The 18,274-nt window shown below is 47.7% G+C and overlaps 1 protein-coding gene across 6 annotated transcripts in view; it reads left to right on the top strand.

Moving 5' to 3' along the window:
- ACD (ACD shelterin complex subunit and telomerase recruitment factor) overlaps window positions 1-18,274 on the top strand; it is a 61,500-nt gene that overhangs the window by 14,356 nt on the left and 28,870 nt on the right. For 4 of the 6 annotated variants that reach the window (XM_077269795.1, XM_077269793.1, XM_077269794.1 and 1 more), the window contains 4 exons: window positions 3,691-3,770; window positions 12,377-12,421; window positions 13,021-13,070; window positions 14,753-14,910. In XM_077269795.1, the coding sequence (XP_077125910.1) occupies window positions 3,691-3,770; window positions 12,377-12,421; window positions 13,021-13,070; window positions 14,753-14,910 (333 nt within the window). The remainder of the gene's footprint in view (window positions 1-3,690; window positions 3,771-12,376; window positions 12,422-13,020; window positions 13,071-14,752; window positions 14,911-18,274) is intronic. The other 2 variants (XM_077269798.1, XM_077269797.1) reach the window with 1 other exon arrangement.

The raw sequence follows: 18,274 nt of genomic DNA, 5'->3' as shown, positions 1-18,274 counted from the left end.
ATGCAGAACTGTAAAAATAAAAAATCATATTTTTTCACAAAAATGATCTTTTCGCCCCCAATTTTTTATTTTCCAAAGGGTAAGAGAAGAAATTGAACCCCAAAAGTTGTTGTACAATTTGTCCTGAGTACGCTGATACCCCATATGTGGGGGTAAACCACTGTTTGGGCGCATGGGAGAGCTCGGAAGGGAAGGAGCGCCGTTTGACTTTTCACTGCAAAATTGACAGGAATTGAGATGGGACGCCATGTTGCGTTTGGAGAGCCACTGATGTGCCTAAACATTGAAACCCCCCCACAAGTGACACCATTTTGGAAAGTAGACCCCCTAAGGAACTTATCTAGAGGTGTGGTGAGCACTTTGACCCACCAAGTGCTTCACAGAAGTTTATAATGCAGAGCCGTAAAAATAAAACAAAAATTTTTTCCCACAAAAATTATTTTTTAGCCCCCAGTTTTGTATTTTCCCGAGGGTAACAGGAGAAATTGGACCCCAAAAGTTGTTGTCAATTTGTCCTAAGTACGCTGATACCCCATATGTGGGGGGGAACTACCGTTTGGGCGCATGGGAGGGCTCGGAAGGGATGGAGCGCCATTTGGAATGCAGACTTAGATGGAATGGTCTGCAGGCGTCACATTGCGTTTGCAGAGCCCCTAATGTACCTAAACAGTAAAACCCCCCCACAAGTGACACCATTTTGGAAAGTAGACCCCCTAAGGAACTCATCTAGATGTGTTGTGAGAGCTTTGAACCCCCAAGTGTTTCACTACAGTTTATAACACAGAGCCGTGCAAATAAAAAATATTTTTTTTCCACAAAAATTATTTTTTAGCCCCCAGTTTTGTATTTTTCCAAGGGTAACAGGAGAAATTGGACCCTATATATTGTTGTCCAATTTGTCCTGAGTACGCTGATACCTGATATCTGGGGGGAAACCACCGTTTGAGCGCATGGCAGAGCTCGGAAGGGAAGGATCATCATTTGCAATGCAGACTTAGATGGATTGGTCTGCAGGCGTCACATTGCATTTGCAGAGCCCCTAATGTACCTAAACAGTAGAAACCCCCCACAAGTGACCCAATATTGGAAACTAGACCCCCCAAGGAACTTATCTAGTTGTGTTGTGAGAACTTTGAAACCCCAAGTGTTTCACTACAGTTTATAACGCAGAGCCGTGAAGATAAAAAAATAAAAAATTTGCCCCCAAAATTATTTTTTAGCCCCCAGTTTTGTATTTTCCCAATGGTAACAGGAAAAATTGGACCCCAAAAGTTGTTTTCCAATTTGTCTTGAGTACGCTGATACCCCATATGTGGGGGGGAACCACCGTTTGGGCGCATGGGAGGGCTCGGAAGGGAAGGAGCGCCATTTGGAATGCAGACTTAGATGGAATGGTCTGCAGGCGTCACATTGCGTTTGCAGAGCCCCTAATGTACCTAAACAGTAGAAACCCCCCACAAGTGACACCATTTTGGAAAGTAGACCCCCTAAGGAACTCATCTAGATGAGTTGTGAGAGCTTTGAACCCCCAAGTGTTTCACTACAGTTTATAACGCAGAGCCATGCAAATAAAAAAAAATTTTTTCCACAAAAATTATTTTTTAGCCCCTAGTTTTGTATTTTCCCAAGGGTAACAGGAGAAATTGGACCCCAAAAGTTGTTCTCCAATGTGTTCCGAGTACGCTGATACCCCATATGTTGGGGTAAACCCCTGTTTGGGCGCACGGGAGAGCTTGGAAGGGAAGAAGCACTGTTTTACTTTTTCAACGCAGAATTGGCTGGAATTGAAATCGGACGCCATGTCACGTTTGGAGAGCCCCTGATGTGCCTAAACAGTGGAAACCCCCCAATTATAACTGAAACCCTAATCCAAACACACCCCTAACCCTAATCCCAACGGTAACCCTAACCACACCTCTAACCCAGACACACCCCTAACCCTAATCCCAACCCTATTCCCAACCGTAAATGTAATCCAAACCCTAACTTTAGCCCCAACCCTAACTGTAGCCTTAACCCTAGCCCTAACCCTAATGGGAAAATGGAAATAAATACATTTTTTAAATTTTTTTAATTTTTCCCTAACTAAGAGGGTGATGAAGGGGGGTTTGATTTACTTTTATAGCGGGTTATTTAGCGGATTTTTATGATTGACAGCTGTCACACACTGGAAGACGCTTTTTATTGCAAAAAATATTTTTTGCGTTACCACATTTTGAGAGCTATAATTTTTCCATATTTGAAACCACAGAGTCATGTGAGGTCTTGTTTTTTGTGGGACGAGTTGACGTTTTTATTGGTAACATGTTCGGGCACGGGAGATTTTTTTGATCGCTTTTTATTCCGATTTTTGTGAGGCAGAATGACCAAAAACCAGCTATTCGTGAATTTCTTTTGGGGGAGGCGTTTATACCGTTCCACGTTTGGTAAAATTGATAAAGCAGTTTTATTCTTCGGGTCAGTACGATTACAGCGATACCTCATTTATATAAATTTTTTTATGTTTTGGCGCTTTTATACGCTAAAAGCTATTTTATAGAAAAAATAATTATTTTGGCATCGCTTTATTCTGAGGACTAACTTTTTTAATTTTTTCGCTGATGATGGTGTATAGCGGCTCGTTTTTTGCGGGACAAGATGACGTTTTCAGCGGTACCATGGTTATTTATGTCAGTCTTTTTGATCGCGTGTTATTCCACTTTTTGTTTGGCGGTATGAGAATAAAGCGTTGTTTTTTTGCCTCGTTTTTTTTTTTTTTTTACGGTGTTCACTGAAGGGGTTAACTAGTGATATAGTTTTATAGGTGGGGTCGTTACGGACGCAGCAATACTAAATATGTGTACTTTTATTGTTTGATTTTTTTTTTATTTAGATAAAGAAATGTATTTATGGGAATAATTTTTTTTATTTATTTATTTATTTAGGAATTTTATTTTTATTTTTTTTCACACATGTGGACATTTTTTTTAAAACTTTTTTACTTTGTCCCAGGGGGGGACATTACAGATCGGTGATTTGACAGTGTGCATAGCACTCTGTCAAATCGGTGATCTCGCTTAGTGTGCAGCAAGCGCCTGCACTGAGCAGGCACTCGGTAAGCCACCTCCCTCCCTGCAGGACCCGGATGCCGCGGCCATCTTGGATCCGGGACCTGCAGCGAGGAAGGAGGTAGGAGACCCTCGGAGCAATGCGATCACATCGCGTTGCTCCGGGGGTCTCAGGGAAGCCCACAGGGAGCCCTCTCCCTGCGCGATGCTTCCCTATACCGCCGGCACACCGCGATCATGTTTGATCGCGGTGTACCGGGGGTTAATGTGCCGGGGGCGGTCCGTGACCGCTCCTGGCACATAGTGCCGGATGTCAGCTGCGATAGTCAGCTGACACCCGGCCGCGCTCCCCCCGTGAGCGCGGCCGATCGTACTGGACGTACTATTCCGTCCTTGGGAAGTAGGGCCCACCCCACATGGACGGAATAGTACGTCTAATGACAGAAAGGGGTTAAATAAAGAAGTAAATCACTAATCGTGTACGAGGAAAGATGTGGGCTCCGCATAAAGTCGGGGACACAACATATGACGTGCTCTGCTACTGTGTGCACACCTAGACTAATCATTTCTATTATTTGCTATTCATTTTCATCCTTTCTGATTTTCCATCTATTTTTTTTTTTTTTTTTTATTTTTTAAATAGAGCAGATGTGAATTTTACCTCACCGTTCAGCATTTCAGTGTACTACCCATGGAGACAAACACAGTGGACATATTAAACTGGTAAGTAGTTTGCTTAGGCATACTGTATACTGTCTATACCTAACTTTTCAAACTTTGACAAATATAAGTATAAAGTTAAATACTGTAGCTCTGTATAAAAGTAAAATGAGAAATTATGTTGCTGGCACTGTATGTCGCCTCAGTCACGTTCCTTCCCAGTAGTGATTCCCACCACAGTTAATTTACGGACGTGGACTGCCCTTACATCACGCCACTCTGAGGAAATCCCATGCCTGCGTGCTGACAGCCTACTTCCCAAACATGCACATTGAAGATATGTGTATGGCTTGCTTTTGAGCAAAATTAATCTGGGGGCGTACACCCAGCTTCAGTGCATATGTCTGGGGGGCTGTTTCCCCGAGCATGCTCAGGTGGTCTCCAAGTATTTGGATGTGCTTGGAGATTTAGTTTTCGTCGCTGTAGCTGCATAATTTGCGGCTGCTAGACAGGCTGAATACATGTGGGAATTCCCTAACAAACAGGCAATCCCCACATGTATTCAAGCTGTGTAGCAGCTGCAAATCATGCAGCTGCGGCGACGAAAACTAAATCTCCGAGCACGCCCAAGATACTCGGAGATCACCCGAGCATGCTCAGGAAAATCCGAGCAACGAGTACACTCGCTCATCACTAATCACTACATTTTAGGTGGTAACAACGGTCAGACTCCTGCTGCTCACTCATTCATAGTGCATGCTGCCAGTGTGATGAATGAGACAACCCTTTTAAAGGGAACCTGTCGGCAGGTTTGGCCGATAGGAGTTGCAGACACCACCTTTCAGGCCTGATATACAGCTTTCTATAATGATGTATACCTCCCCCCAACACGACCTGAAAGAGAAGAAAAATAACTTACTCTGTCGCCTCATTGGGGGACACAGGACCATGGGTGTTATGCTGCTGTCCACTAGGAGGCGACACTATGCATAATCTGAAAAAGATTAACCATGGCTCCTCCTCTGCACTATACACCCCTGGACGGCGTCAGCCTTCTCCAGTTTTTGCTTAGTGTCGCATAGGAAAAGTGGGTCTCCTGTGAGACTCCCGGCATGGCTCCTTCCTCGGCCCCCTATCACGGGGTGCCCGGTTGAAGTAGAGATGGCTATTCCCCATGCCGCTCCTTCCCCAGTCCCTCGGGTGCTGGTTCGAAGTCGAGACTTCCCCAATTCCTTTTGGTTTCTGGGTTGAGGTCGAGGCGAGGATAAAGCCCCCTGAAGGTGACAACAGCACCCTCCCTAATCCCCCTCTGGGGGCATTAGGTTGAGACGCCTCAGGTAGGGCCTGTACAGGCAGCATTCTACAGCTCCCAGCAATGGGCCAGCACACTGCGCCTGCATCCAGGGACCCCAGCCCAGCTGCGGGCTCCTGTCGGGGCCGGGGGGAGTGCAAGCAGGCATGGCACATACAGACACAGGGCTCCCTGCGCTCCTGTCTCTGCGGCAGCACCAGCTCTATACTGCGTCAGGGGGACCCGTCACAGGGCCCCCGCTTACAGCCCCACCGCTATCCTGCCTTTAAATCCGGGGGGGTCCGGTTCAGATCCTACCAAAACCCCAGAAAACCCCCCCCCCCAGGAAGGGCACGTTTTTACACAGCTTTGCCACCTTTTTCTCAGCCCTCCGCCCCCTGTGGATCTTCGGCGCTGGACCTAGGGGCATACTGGTGGGGTAAGAGCACAGCTGGGTTGTTTTACTCAGGCTGTGAATCCATATTACCTATAAGGCTCCCCTATAGGTTTCTCTACCCCTGTAACGTCCTCTGCAGCCAGCCCTTCTGCACTCTGTGCACTATGCCGGGCTCAAGGTCCAAGAGAACCAGGCAGGACTGCTATTATGCATTCTGTACAGCCTGCAGGACTGCTCTCCCCAGTGGCAGCACGTAACGCGCTGCCAGGACTGCATCTAGACTACTGCGTCAGAGCCCCAAGAAGCCCCTGCCAATGCCTCGGTGTCTAATGCCATGTCGGAATGGGTCACTGAGAGGTCGCAATCTATGACGCAGTCTATAGATAACCAAACCTCCACATTGCTTCGGGCGCTGCAGAGTCAAGTCTCGGCTATGACCGCTACCCAGCAAAGGGAGAGCTTGACTCAGGAACAGAACAACCTGGCACATCCACGTCTAGGTCAGGACGCAAGCGGACCCATAGGTCAAGTCCATCTGCGTCATCCCATAGCACACGGTCATCCCCTTCTAGGGAGAGACACCGTAGTTCCAAGCCATCTAGACAGTCCCCTTCCAGGGTCAGACAATGCAGATCTCCGCAGTCCCCGACCAGAGAAGGCCTCCTCCCCAGCTCACCCAGCAGGGGACGCCTCAGTAATACACAGGATTCGGAAGGCATCTGCGACTCCGACTCAGACAGGGAAACGGAGGGGTCCCTGATCCCAATCCCCCCTAGCAATACAGCGCTAGTCGAGGACATAATCTCTTCCATCCATCGGGTGCTGGACATTTCTAACCTGCCACCAGAGGATTTCATTTGAAGGACCTCTGAAGCCTCCTAAGGTTTTCTCTAACCACCCAGAGTTTAAAGCGATCCTTATAGAGCAGCTCTCACAGCCTGAGAAAAAATTCGCTAATCGCAAATATCTGGAGGCAAGGTACCCTTTCCCACAGAAGGACACCAAGGAATGGACAGATCCACCTGAAGTGGACCCCCCAGTCTCTAGACTAGCAGCACAGACTCTCCTTTCACTGCCAGATAGCTCAACCCTCAGGGACGCAGTAGACCGGCAGTTAGAACGCATGGCTCGTTCAATTTTTGAGGTGGCAGGGGCCTCCCTGGCTCCTGCGTTCGCTTCAGTTTGGGCTGCCAAGGCCATACTGGCTTGGGCCAAAAAGTTACAAGCTGGCCTCCAAGCATCTGCTCCTGAGCTGTCGGATCAAGTGGTTCAAATAGCAGTTGTAGCAGATTACATGCTTCATGCAGCTCTGGATTCAGCAAGGGGTGTAGCGGGGATAGCATCAAACGCCACACGATTCGGCGTATCCTCTGGCTGCGGAATGGAAAGCGGACGCAGCCTCAAAGAAGTCCCTCACGCACCTCCCGTATCTCAGTGGGTGACATTTCGGTGAAAAGTTGGACACAATGATATGCAACGCCACCGGGGGGGAAGAGTACCTCTCTCCCTCAACTGAAACCTATACGCACTTACAAGAAGTGTAACAGAACCGATTCCGATCCTTTCGGAATTCCTCGGGCTGGTCCGTCTCGCGTCCAGCACAAAATCGTAACCGTTCCCCACACAGGGACAACTCATGGTCGACGCAAAGGTCGGACAAGACCTGGCAGTTAAAAGCAGGCCAGGCAAAGCCCAAAGGAGGTAAACCTCAGATTTGTTTTCCTCCTCATGACTCACGGACCCCGGAAGACATCCCACCCGTAGGCGGCCGACTTTGCTCTTCCAGCAAGTCTGGATGCCTACTACAGAAGACAGGTGGGTCAGGGAACTGGTGTCTTCCGGATACAAAATAGAGTTCAACCTCCAATCCACCGAACCGAGTCTTCCTCTCTGTTCCCCCAAAACCGCCAGCCAAGACTCGTGCCTTCCACCAAGCAGTTCCCTCGCTTCTTCAAGCAGGAGTCTTAGTACCGGTTCCCATGGCCGGGCGCTTCCGAAGGTTCTACTCCAATCTATTCGTAGTCCCCAAGAAAGGAGGCAGCGTACGGCCCATACTGGACCTAAAACAACTCAACAAATATGTACGGGTTCGTCACTTCCGCTGGAGTCCCCTTCGGTCCATCATTGGAGAATATCTCGCCTTCATAGAAATACAAGACGCATACCTGATTATACCGATTGCACCTGCTTGTCAGTTTTCTCAGGTTTGCAATCGACCAGTACCACTACCAGTTCGTGGCTCTTCCGTTCGGACTCGCCACGGCTCCCAGAGTGTTTACCAAGGTCATGGCAGCCACCATGGACGTCCTGCACTCCAGAGGCTTAGTAATCGTTCCATACCTGGATGATCTACTCATCAAGGCTCCTACCTTCATGCACTGCGAGCTCAGCGTCTCAATCACAATCGACACTGAGTCGCATGGGCTGGTTAGTCAACCTACAAAGTTCATCACCAACCCTGAGTCAGTCTCTGACCTTCCTGGGAATGCTATACAACACCTCCAGTGGTCTAGTGCTCTTTCCCAGGGACAAGGCACTGGCTCTCCGCCTAGGAGTTCGCATCCTCCTCCGCAAACCCCCTCAATCTCTGCGGTTTGCCATGAGTCCTCGGCAGGATGGGGGCAACAATAGAAGCGGTCCCAATTTGGCCCAGTTTCACCTCAGGCCTCTCCAGCTAGCCATTCTCAAGTCCTGGGACAGGAATCCCTTTCTCTTTCGACAGGGAGTTCCGGCTAACGTCGTCAACCAAGAGGTCCCTGCACTGGTGGCTCAAGCTAACCTCGCTAGCAAAGGGGAAATCCTTTCTCACAGGTCATTGGAAGGTTCTGACCACCGATGCGAGCCTGATGGGTTGGGGTGCAGTGCACCTACACTACAGGGCACAGGGCAAGTGGTCCCCAGTGGAAGCGACCATGCCCATCAACATCCTGGAAATTCGTGCCATCCTCCTGGCATTGAGGGCCTTCCATCACTTACTGGCAGCCTCTCACATCAGAATACAATCGGACAATGCCACCACTGTGGCATATGTGAATCACCAAGGGGGGACCCGCAGTACCCAGGCGATGCGAGAAGTGTCACACATCCTCCACTGGGTGGAGGACACAGGCTCGGTTCTCTCGGCGGTCCACATTCCGGGTGTGGACAACTGGGAAGCAGACTTCCTCAGACGACAAGGAATAGATTCGGGAGAGTGGTCTCTCCATCCCGAAATTTTTCGTTAGATCTGCCATCGCTGGGGGACCCCAGATGTGGACCTAATGGCATCCCACTTCAATGCCAAGGTCTCCAACTTCATGGCCAGAACACACGATCCGCGGTCGCTCGGAGCAGACGCTCTGGTTCAGGACTGGACCCAGCTCCAGCCTCTGTACATTTTTCCACCTCTCCCCTTGTTATCCAGAGTGGTGAGGAAGATCAAGCAGTTCCAACCATCTTAATCGCACCGGTCTGGCCCAGTCGTACATGGTACGCCGACGTCGTACAACTTTCAGCAGACGCCCCCTGGCGCCTCCCCGACCGCCCGGATCTTCTATCGCAAGGCCCGATCTACCACCAGAACTCAGGGGCTCTCAATTTGACGGCATGGCCCTTGAAACCTGGGTTCTAACCCAGGCAGGGCTCTCGACGGATGTCATTAGGACCATGATCAGGGCACGGAAGCCAGCCTCTGCCAAGATCTATGACCGTACCTGGAAAGTTCTCTTTACCTGGTGCGAATCTCGCAGCCAGACCCCATTCCCTTCTTCCCTCCCCGAACTACCTGGTTTTTCCAGGACGTCCCTCCTGACAGCACCCTGGAGGACGTCCTCCTCCTCCTTGCTGGGACAGGAAACACACGGGAGTTCAAATATCCGGTTCCACCCCTCAATCCTCAGTGTTTTTCCTGTCCCTGCATGGAGGGACACACGAAGAGGAGCAGCAAAGAAGGCCTCTAAGGCCTCAATTGCACGTTGGATCACAGCCGTGATCTCAGAAGCTTATCAGTCAGAAGGTATGTCCCCTCCAGTGGGCTTAAAAGCCCATTCTACTCGGGGGGTGTCGGCCTCCTGGGCGGAGCATGCAGGAGCTTCAGTAGATCAGATCTGTAAGGCAGAAACATGGGCCAGGCCTGACACCTTCTGTAAACATTATAAGCTTGATGTTATGTCCGGCCAGCACACGGCTTTTGGGAGGAAAGTCCTCCAAGCGGTAATCCCACCCTAAGGAGGGGCTTTGGTACTCTCCAGGGTGCTGTCAGGAGGGACGTCCTGGAAAATAGGTATTAGACCTACCGGTAATTATGTTTCCAGGAGTCCATACTGACAGCACCGGTACTTCCCCCCCATTCTGGCTGTAAATTCAGGTATTCAGTTTATGTGCCTATATACTATTTTGTAACATGATTTGTTCATTAAAATGTTTTATTTGCATCATTCCATGAGTTGGTTCTTGTTACAACACTGAGGATTGAGGGGTGGAACCGGATATTTGAACTCTCGTGTGTTTCCTGTCCCAGCAAGGAGGAGGAGGACGTCCTCCAGGGTGCTGTCAGTATGGACTCCTGGAAACATAATTACCGGTAGGTCTAATACCTATTTTTCTCCAATCGGGTCTGGAGGCCAGGCTGTCCCTGGGCTCGCCTAAGAGCCAGGTGTCCACCCTCTCAGTGCTTTTTTTCAAAGGCGCATTGCTACCAAGCTGCGAGTAAAGACTTTTCTTCAGGGGGTTTCCCGATTGGTTCCCCCCTACAGACGACCACTAGAAACGTGGGACCTCAACCCTGGTCCTGACAGCATTGCAGGAACCACCCTTCGAACCCCTTAAGGAGGTCCCGCTCCGCCTTCTCTCCCAGAAGGTGTTTTTTTTCCTAGTGGCAATCACCTCGCTACGCAGGGTGTCTGAACTGACAGCACTCTCCTGCAGACGGCCCTTCCTGGGTTTTTTCACCAGGACAAGGTAGTTCTCCATACGTTCCCATCCTTCCTTCCGAAGGTTGTGTCCAACTTCCACCTCAATGAGGAAATTTCTCTGCCTTCCCTTTGTCCGGTTCATAGAGTGGAGAAGGCTCTGCATGTGCTTGACCTTGTCTGGGCATTGCGTATATATGTCTAGGACTGCGTCCTTCCGGAGGTCTGATCCCTTTTCCTTCTTCCGGAAGGCGGCCGCAAGGGTCTGCCAGCTTCCAAAGCTACCCTTGCCAGGTAGATCACATCCACCATACAAGAGGCCTACCGCCTTAAGAATTCTCCTCTTCCAGCCGGTATTACGGCACACTCTACACGTGCGGTAGGGGCCTCCTGGGCCATTCGGCTCCAGGCTTCGGCACAACAAGTGTGTAATGCGGCCACTTGGACTAGCCCACACTCGTTTACTAAACACTACAGGGTTCATACCCAGTCCTCAGCGGAAGCGAGCCTGGGTAGATTTGTTCTGCAGGCGGCGGTGCCCCAAGTATAGGGGCCTGTCTGCACAATATTCGTCCATTGCCTCCCACCCAGGGACTGCTTTGGGACGTCCCATGGTCCTGTGTCCCCCAATGAGGCGACAGAGTAAAGGAGATTTTTGTGTACTCACTGTAAAATCTCTTTCTCTTAGCCTCTAATTGGGGGACACAGCTCCCACCCTGTTGCCCTTTTCGGGCCGTTGTTACTGTTGAGTTCTCATATTGTTCTTTGAGCTCGTACATAGTGGCCTTCTTATAGGCATGTCTATGTCATTCATGTTACGTCATCCTACTGCTTTTGCACAAAACTGGAGAAGGCTGACGCCGTCCAGGGGTGTATACTGCAGAGGAGGAGCCACGGTTAATCTTTTTCAGATTATGCATAGTGTCGCCTCCTAGTGGACAGCAGCAAAACACCCATGGTCCTGTGTCCCCCAATTAGAGGCTAAGAGAAAGAGATTTTACGGTGAGTACACAAAAATCTCCTTTTTATTATTCTCGCTTGCGGGACGGTCCGGTCCAAGGGGTGTCACTCTTAGTCCGGTGCCTTCCATCTTCTTGCAATGCCACCCTCCTTCTTGGTTCATCTATGTGATGCATCCCGGTGTCATCCACAGAAGTCTCCTCAGCATTGCGCTCCTGCGCAGGTGTACTTCTCTTCGCTTTAATTTACTTTAAGGCCACGTTCACACTTTGCGGCGTCCCTCTGCGGGTTCTCCCGCAGCAGAATTGATAAATCTGCAGGGCAAAACCGCTGCGGTTATCCCTGCAGATTTATCGCGGTTTGTTCCGCGGTTTCCGCTGCGGGATTACTCCTATACTATTGATGCTGCATATGCAGCAATATGCAGCATCAATAGTAATGTTAAAAATAATAAAAATTGGTTATACTCACCCTCCGATGTCCGGATCTCCTCGGCGTTGCACGCGGCGCTCCAGTTCCAAAGATGCTGTGCCGAGAAGGACCTTCGTGACGTCACGGTCATATGACCCGGGCGTCATCACGGTTATGTGACCGCGACGTCACCGCAGGTCCTGTTCGCACAGCAACTCTGACCGGCCGGCCGGGTGCAGCGCTGAGAGGTGAGTATAACATGATTTTTTATTTTTATTCTTTTTTTTACCCCAAATATGGTTCCCAGGGCCTGGAGGAGAGTCTCCTCTCCTCCACCCCGGGTACCACCTGCACATTAACCGCATACTTCCCGCAACGTGGGCACAGCCCCATGCGGGAAGTAAGCGGTTCAATGCATTCCTATGGGTGCAGAATCGCAGCGATTCTGCACAAAGAAGTGACATGCTGCGGGTTTTAAACCGCTGCGTTTCTGCGCGGTTTTTCCCGCAGCATGTGCACAGCGGTTTGCGGTTTCCATAGGGTTTACATGTAAATGGAAACGCTATGGAAACTGCTGCGGACCCGCAGCATCAAAATCGCCGCGGTTCCGTGGTAAAAACCGCAAAGTGTGAACATGGCCTAATATTATTAGATAATTTTTAACTTCAATATCATAATATCATCCAATAAAAAAAATTATGAAACGTTATATGTTTTTCAGTAACATGGAGCCTGGAGTGAGGAAGAAAATGAAGGAATTGTGGCAGTAAGACTCAATTTTTATTTCACATCCTCAAACTGGACATATACTGTAGACAAGGCAGTGGCTGCATCTTATAGCGGCAAAATCTGCTGACAGGTTCCCTTTAAATTATTTTTGTAAGCGGACTTTTTTTTCCTTTTTAAGTCTCCTTAGGGGATAGTCTGGGAGGCCTTCAGTAGGCTCTCCGTTGCCTTGGTAACCCATGAATACCAGGAAATCTTGTCACTTGGGCTGGGAGCTGGTGCTGCGGGCACTGGTGAGTGATCCATTTAAGTGCCGCTGACAGAGATCAGAGCTCAGCTCCGTCCACTGTTGTTAGACAGGTGCTGGCTTCGTAACACAGCCTGCATCATGTGGAGAGAGCTCAACTCCTGAGCTCCTTTCAGCGTGGTCATAGTGATACATCTATATGTGCTAGAGGGCTAATGACTTCAACCTAAGAGCATGTAAACTTTTATAACTTCAATTTTTTCAGAATTATAGTAAAAGCGTGACAATGCCATAGTTTGTGGCCACAATTTGAGTTACAATTTTGTGGTACATACTGCAGGCTCGGACGCGCTGACTTAATTGACCTACAACTTTTTTTTTTTTTCTTTCAGAAACTATATGACTGAACTTGAATTGAATGAAACAGACATGAACTTATCAGGTCAGTATCATCCTACAGTGTATTCCCTGGCAGATATGTGTAATATTATAGAATGGTTACCCTATATCTGCAGCTTTTTAGGAGGTCGGACTACATCTCTTTGTAATTAGGGACATTTATTAAAGATTCTTGGATATCCCCTGTGGGAACGGTAATGGAAAAGTAATAGGAGTGTCACCTAGATTTTTGAGGTGTCCCAGAAAAGTCTGGTTCACGTGTGTGTTTTTTTGTAAAAGATAAATATTCTCTTGTTTGTTTTTAAACTAAATATTTATCAGAAACTGCAGCTTTATCCAATGAGATATGAATAAGAAATAGCTAAAAACATTCCTAACATTTGACATCAGAGGAAAACTCAGTTTCTGTATTTTGGGGGCAATGTCTTCTTAACAATTGGTAAAGGAGCCATGATACCGGTCTCATCACTATTGTTTGCTTCCTGTATATGTGCTATAAGATTCCCCTAGGTTTACCGTTCTAATTACAGGCTTTTTTTTTAGCTGATGAAGCTACAGTGATTTTATGTTTACGCAGTATTCTCTTTAATATGTTATCCTTTTCATCACATATCATGCATTTGCTAAAAACAACACATTTTTAGGCTGTAGTTTTGTAATTGTTTTTTTTAGGCTGCAGAATCTGTCATCTGTCCAAAAAAAAATCCACTGTATGCAAGTTATTACATGTCATTAGGGTCCCATGAATGTCAAACAGAATGTTAGGCTGTGTGCACACGTTGCAGATTTGGTGCGTTTGTTCCTTGCAGATCTTCCAGATAAACCTGAAGCAATCCTGATGCCAGCAGAGTGAATGAGAAACCTGAAGTGTCATGCACACATTGCTTATTTGTGACTTGCTGATTTGGTGCAGAAAATAATCTGCAGTATGTAAATTCTTTGTGGCTTTTTGCCCTGTGTTTGACACCATTAACTTCACTCAAATCAGTCAAAAACACAGTAGCATTTTTCCTGCCAAGAGCTGCAGAAATGGTGCAGAAATTTTACTCAACGCGTGCACATACTCAAGTGATCCTGACGAATTCATGCTGCCTGAACCATTAGCAGAGTGAATATGACTCCAGTATTGCTGCCACGTATATTTTACACTGAAATGCTGCAGTGTTTTAGAGAAAGTATGATTTTAATGGGCAACTGAGGATGACTCTCCATTTGCACTAGTTGACTAGTTCCAGGTCCGCTCTTAAAAAGTAGTAGTTTGTGTTCCATTTATTTTGAAAATGGAAAAAATGATTTCATGTACGGAAAATAGTGGATGAGTCATTGTTCTTTGCTTTATTTTTTATGATAAATATAGTATTAAACAGGTTGTTCAGGACTTTTATACTGATTAACTAGCAATGCAATCAGTATTCGATTAGTGGGGACCAGGCATCTATCCGATAAGCAGCTTGCAGCTACCATGAGGCAGGATGTGCATAGCATAAAGGGCTAGAGCAACACCTCTCCTACACTGTAGTGACCGGTACTGCTACTTGGCTGTCATTGTTTTCAATAGGAGCTGAGCTGTATTACAGCCACTACACCGTGTATGAAATTCAATATTTAAGGCCTGGATAACAGCATTTAAGATTAATTTTCACTCATGGGTGAATTTTGTGCTGCCCTCCCTTTTTTTAATTATTTGATGGCTTTCAGTTTCTGCTGATTTTTTTCTTTTATCAGATGTTTCTCTGACCCAGTTACTGATGATTGCAAGTGAAGAGAAGTTCAGTGCTTTGAAATCCATAGCCGAGCAATGTCTGGAGCTCAACCCATCTGTAATCCAAGATGTTCCACAGCAGGGCAAGAATTTTTGGAGCATACAGAAAAACAGAAACCAGGTATTGTTGTTAATATGGAGAGTTTTTCTATAATTCCTAAATTTTATCCGTACATACAGTACAGACCAAAAGTTTGGACACACCTTCTCATTTAAAGATTTTTCTGAATTTTTATGACTATGAAAATTGTACATTCACACTGAAGGCATCAAAACTATGAATTAACACATGTTGAATTATATACTTAACAAAAAAGTGTGAAACAACTGAAATTATGTTTTATATTCTAGGTTCTTCAAAGTAGCCACCTTTTGCTTTGATGACTGCTTTGCATACTCTTGGCATTCTCTTGATGAGCTTCAAGAGGTAGTCACCGGGAATGGTTTTCACTTCACAGGTGTGCCCTGTCAGGTTTAATAAGTGGGATTTCTTGCCTTGTCTTGGGACCATCAGTTGTGTTGTGCAGAAGTCTGGTGGATACACAGCTGATAGTTCTACTGAATAGACTGTTAGGATTTGTATTATGGCAAGAAAAAGGCAGCCAAGTAAAGAAAAACGAGTGGCCATCATTACTTTAACAAATGAAGGTCAGTCAGTCCGAAAAATTGGGCAAACTTTGAAAGTGTCCCCAAGTGCAGTGGCAAAAACCATCAAGCGCTACAAAGAAACTGGCTCACATGAGGACCGCCCCAGGAAAGGAAGACCAAGAGTCACCTCTGCTTCTGAGGATAAGTTTATCCGAGTCACCAGCCTCAGAAATCGCAGGTTAACAGCAGCTCAGATTAGAGACCAGGTCAATGCCGCACAGAGTTCTAGCCGCAGACACATCTCTACAACAACTGTTAAGAGGAGACTTTGTGCAGCAGGCCTTCATGGTAAAATAGCTGCTAGGAAACCACTGCTAAGGACAGGCAACAAGCAGAAGAGACTTGTTTGGGTTAAAGAACACAAGGAATGGACATTAGACCAGTGGAAATCTGTGCTTTGGTCTGATGAGTCCAAATTTGAGATCCTTGGTTCCAACTACCGTATCTTTGTGCGACGTAGAAAAGGTGAATGGATGGACTCTACATGCCTGGTTCCCACCGTGAAGCATGGAGGAGGAGGTGTGAGGGTGCTTTGCTGGTGACACTGTTGGGGATTTATTCAAAACTGAAGGCATACTGAACCAGCATGGCTACCACAGCATCTTGCAGCGTCATGCTATTCCGTTTGTGTTTAGTTGGACCATCATTTATGTTTCAGCAGGACAATGACCACAAACACACCTCCAGGCTGTGTAAGGGCTATTTGACCAAGATGGAGAGTGATGGGGTGCTACGCCAGATGACCTGGCCTCCACAGTCACCAGACCTGAACCCAATCGAGATGGTTTGGGGTGAGCTGGACCTCAGAGTGAAGGCAAAAGGGCCAATAAGTGCTAAGCATCTCTGGGAACTCCTTCAAGATTGTTGGAAGACCATTCCCGGTGACTACCTCTTGAAGCTCATCAAGAGAATGCCAAGAGTGTGCAAAGCAGTCATCAAAGCAAAAGGTGGCTACTTTGAAGAACCTAGAATACAAGACATATTTTCAGTTGTTTCACACTTTTTTGTTAAGTATATTATTCCACACTAGATGGTGGCCCGATTCTAACGCATCGGGTATTCTAGAATATGTATGCGTAGTGTATTGCGCAGCCCACGCAGTACATTGCGCAGCCCACGCAGTACATTGCGCAGCCCGCGCAGTACATTGCGCAGCCCGCGCAGTACATTGCGCAGCCCGCGCAGTACATTGCGCAGCCAACGCAGTACATTGCGCAGCCCACGCAGTACATTGCGCAGCCCACGCAGTACATTGCGCAGCCCACGCAGTACATTGCGCAGCCCACGCAGTACATTGCGCAGCCCACGCAGTACATTGCGCAGCCCACGCAGTACATTGCGCAGCCCACGCAGTACATTGCGCAGCCCACGTAGTACATTGCGCAGCCCACGTAGTACATTGCGCAGCCCACGTAGTACATTGCGCAGCCCACGTAGTACATTGCGCAGCCCACGTAGTACATTGCGCAGCCCACGTAGTACATTGCGCAGCCCACGTAGTACATTGCGCAGCCCACGTAGTACATTGCGCAGCCCACGTAGTACATTGCGCAGTCCACGTAGTATATTGCGCAGTCCACGTAGTATATTGCACAGCCCACGCAGTATATTGCCCAGCCTACGTTGTATATTGCGCAGCCCACGCAGTATATTGCCCAGCCTACGTTGTATATTGCGCAGCCCACGTTGTATATTGCGCAGCCCATATAGTATACTGCGCAGCCCACGTTGTATATTGCGCAGCCCATATAGTATATTGCGCAGCCCACGTATTATACTGCGCAGCCCACGTTGTATATTGCGCAGGCCACATTGTATATTGCGCAGCCCACGTATACAGCAATGTGGGCATGATATCCCTGTTAAAAAAAAGAATTAAAATAAAAAATAGTTATATACTCACCTTCCTTTGGCGCCTGGATCCAGGAAGCGGTTACCGACGCTTGGGATCCACTGAAGCTCCGTCGAGCCACTGGCGCCGGCCGCCATCTTCCTTTCCCAGGATGCATTGCGAAATTATCCAAAAGACTTAGCGGTCTCGCAAGATCGCTAAGTCTTCTGGGTAATTTTGCAATACATCGCCGGGAACGGAAGATGGCGGCCAGCGGCTCGGCGAACTACGGAGGGTGAGTATAGCAGGTTTTTTGTTTTTTTATTATTTTTAACATTACATTTTTTTACTATTGATGCCGAATAGGCTGCATCAATAGTAAAAAATTGGGGACACACAGGGTTAATAGCAGCGGTTACGGAGTGCGTTACCCTCAGCATAACGCGGTCCGTTACCTCCGGCATTAACCCTGTGTGAGCGGTGACCGGACAGCGTATGCGGGCGCCGGGCAGTGAGTGCGGAGAGTAAGGAGCGGCTATTTTCTTCCGAACTGTGCGCGTCGCTGATTGGTCGTGGGCGTTTTGCCACGACCAATCAGCGACTTGGATTCCATGACAGACAGAGGCCGCGACCAATGAATATCCGTGACAGAAAGACAGACAGATGGAAGTGGCCCTTAGACAATTATATAGTAGATGTGTTAATTCATAGTTTTGATGCCTTCAGTGTGAATGTACAATTTTTAGCGGCAGGCTCTGGCTGTATGGCTAGTGTCACCCATCTTGTATGGAGAAGCTCCTGAACCCACTCCATACACCCACACCCAACATGTGATGTACAAGTTTGGCATATCTGAGAAAATAAATATGTTTGTAGAGATTAAATAAAAAAGTTTGAGTGGAGCAATTTTAAGATATCTTCACATGTTGCGTTTTTTTGCAGCATTTTTTTTTTAAATGCAAATTTTACCTGCGTTTTACAGTACCAGCAAAGTATGAGGTTTCAG

This window comes from Ranitomeya variabilis, chromosome 6 (assembly GCF_051348905.1).
Source record: "Ranitomeya variabilis isolate aRanVar5 chromosome 6, aRanVar5.hap1, whole genome shotgun sequence".
Classification (NCBI taxonomy): domain Eukaryota; kingdom Metazoa; phylum Chordata; class Amphibia; order Anura; family Dendrobatidae; genus Ranitomeya; species Ranitomeya variabilis.
The sequence above is the reverse complement of the archived record's forward strand: the minus strand, read 5'-3'. Positions and strand labels throughout refer to the sequence as shown.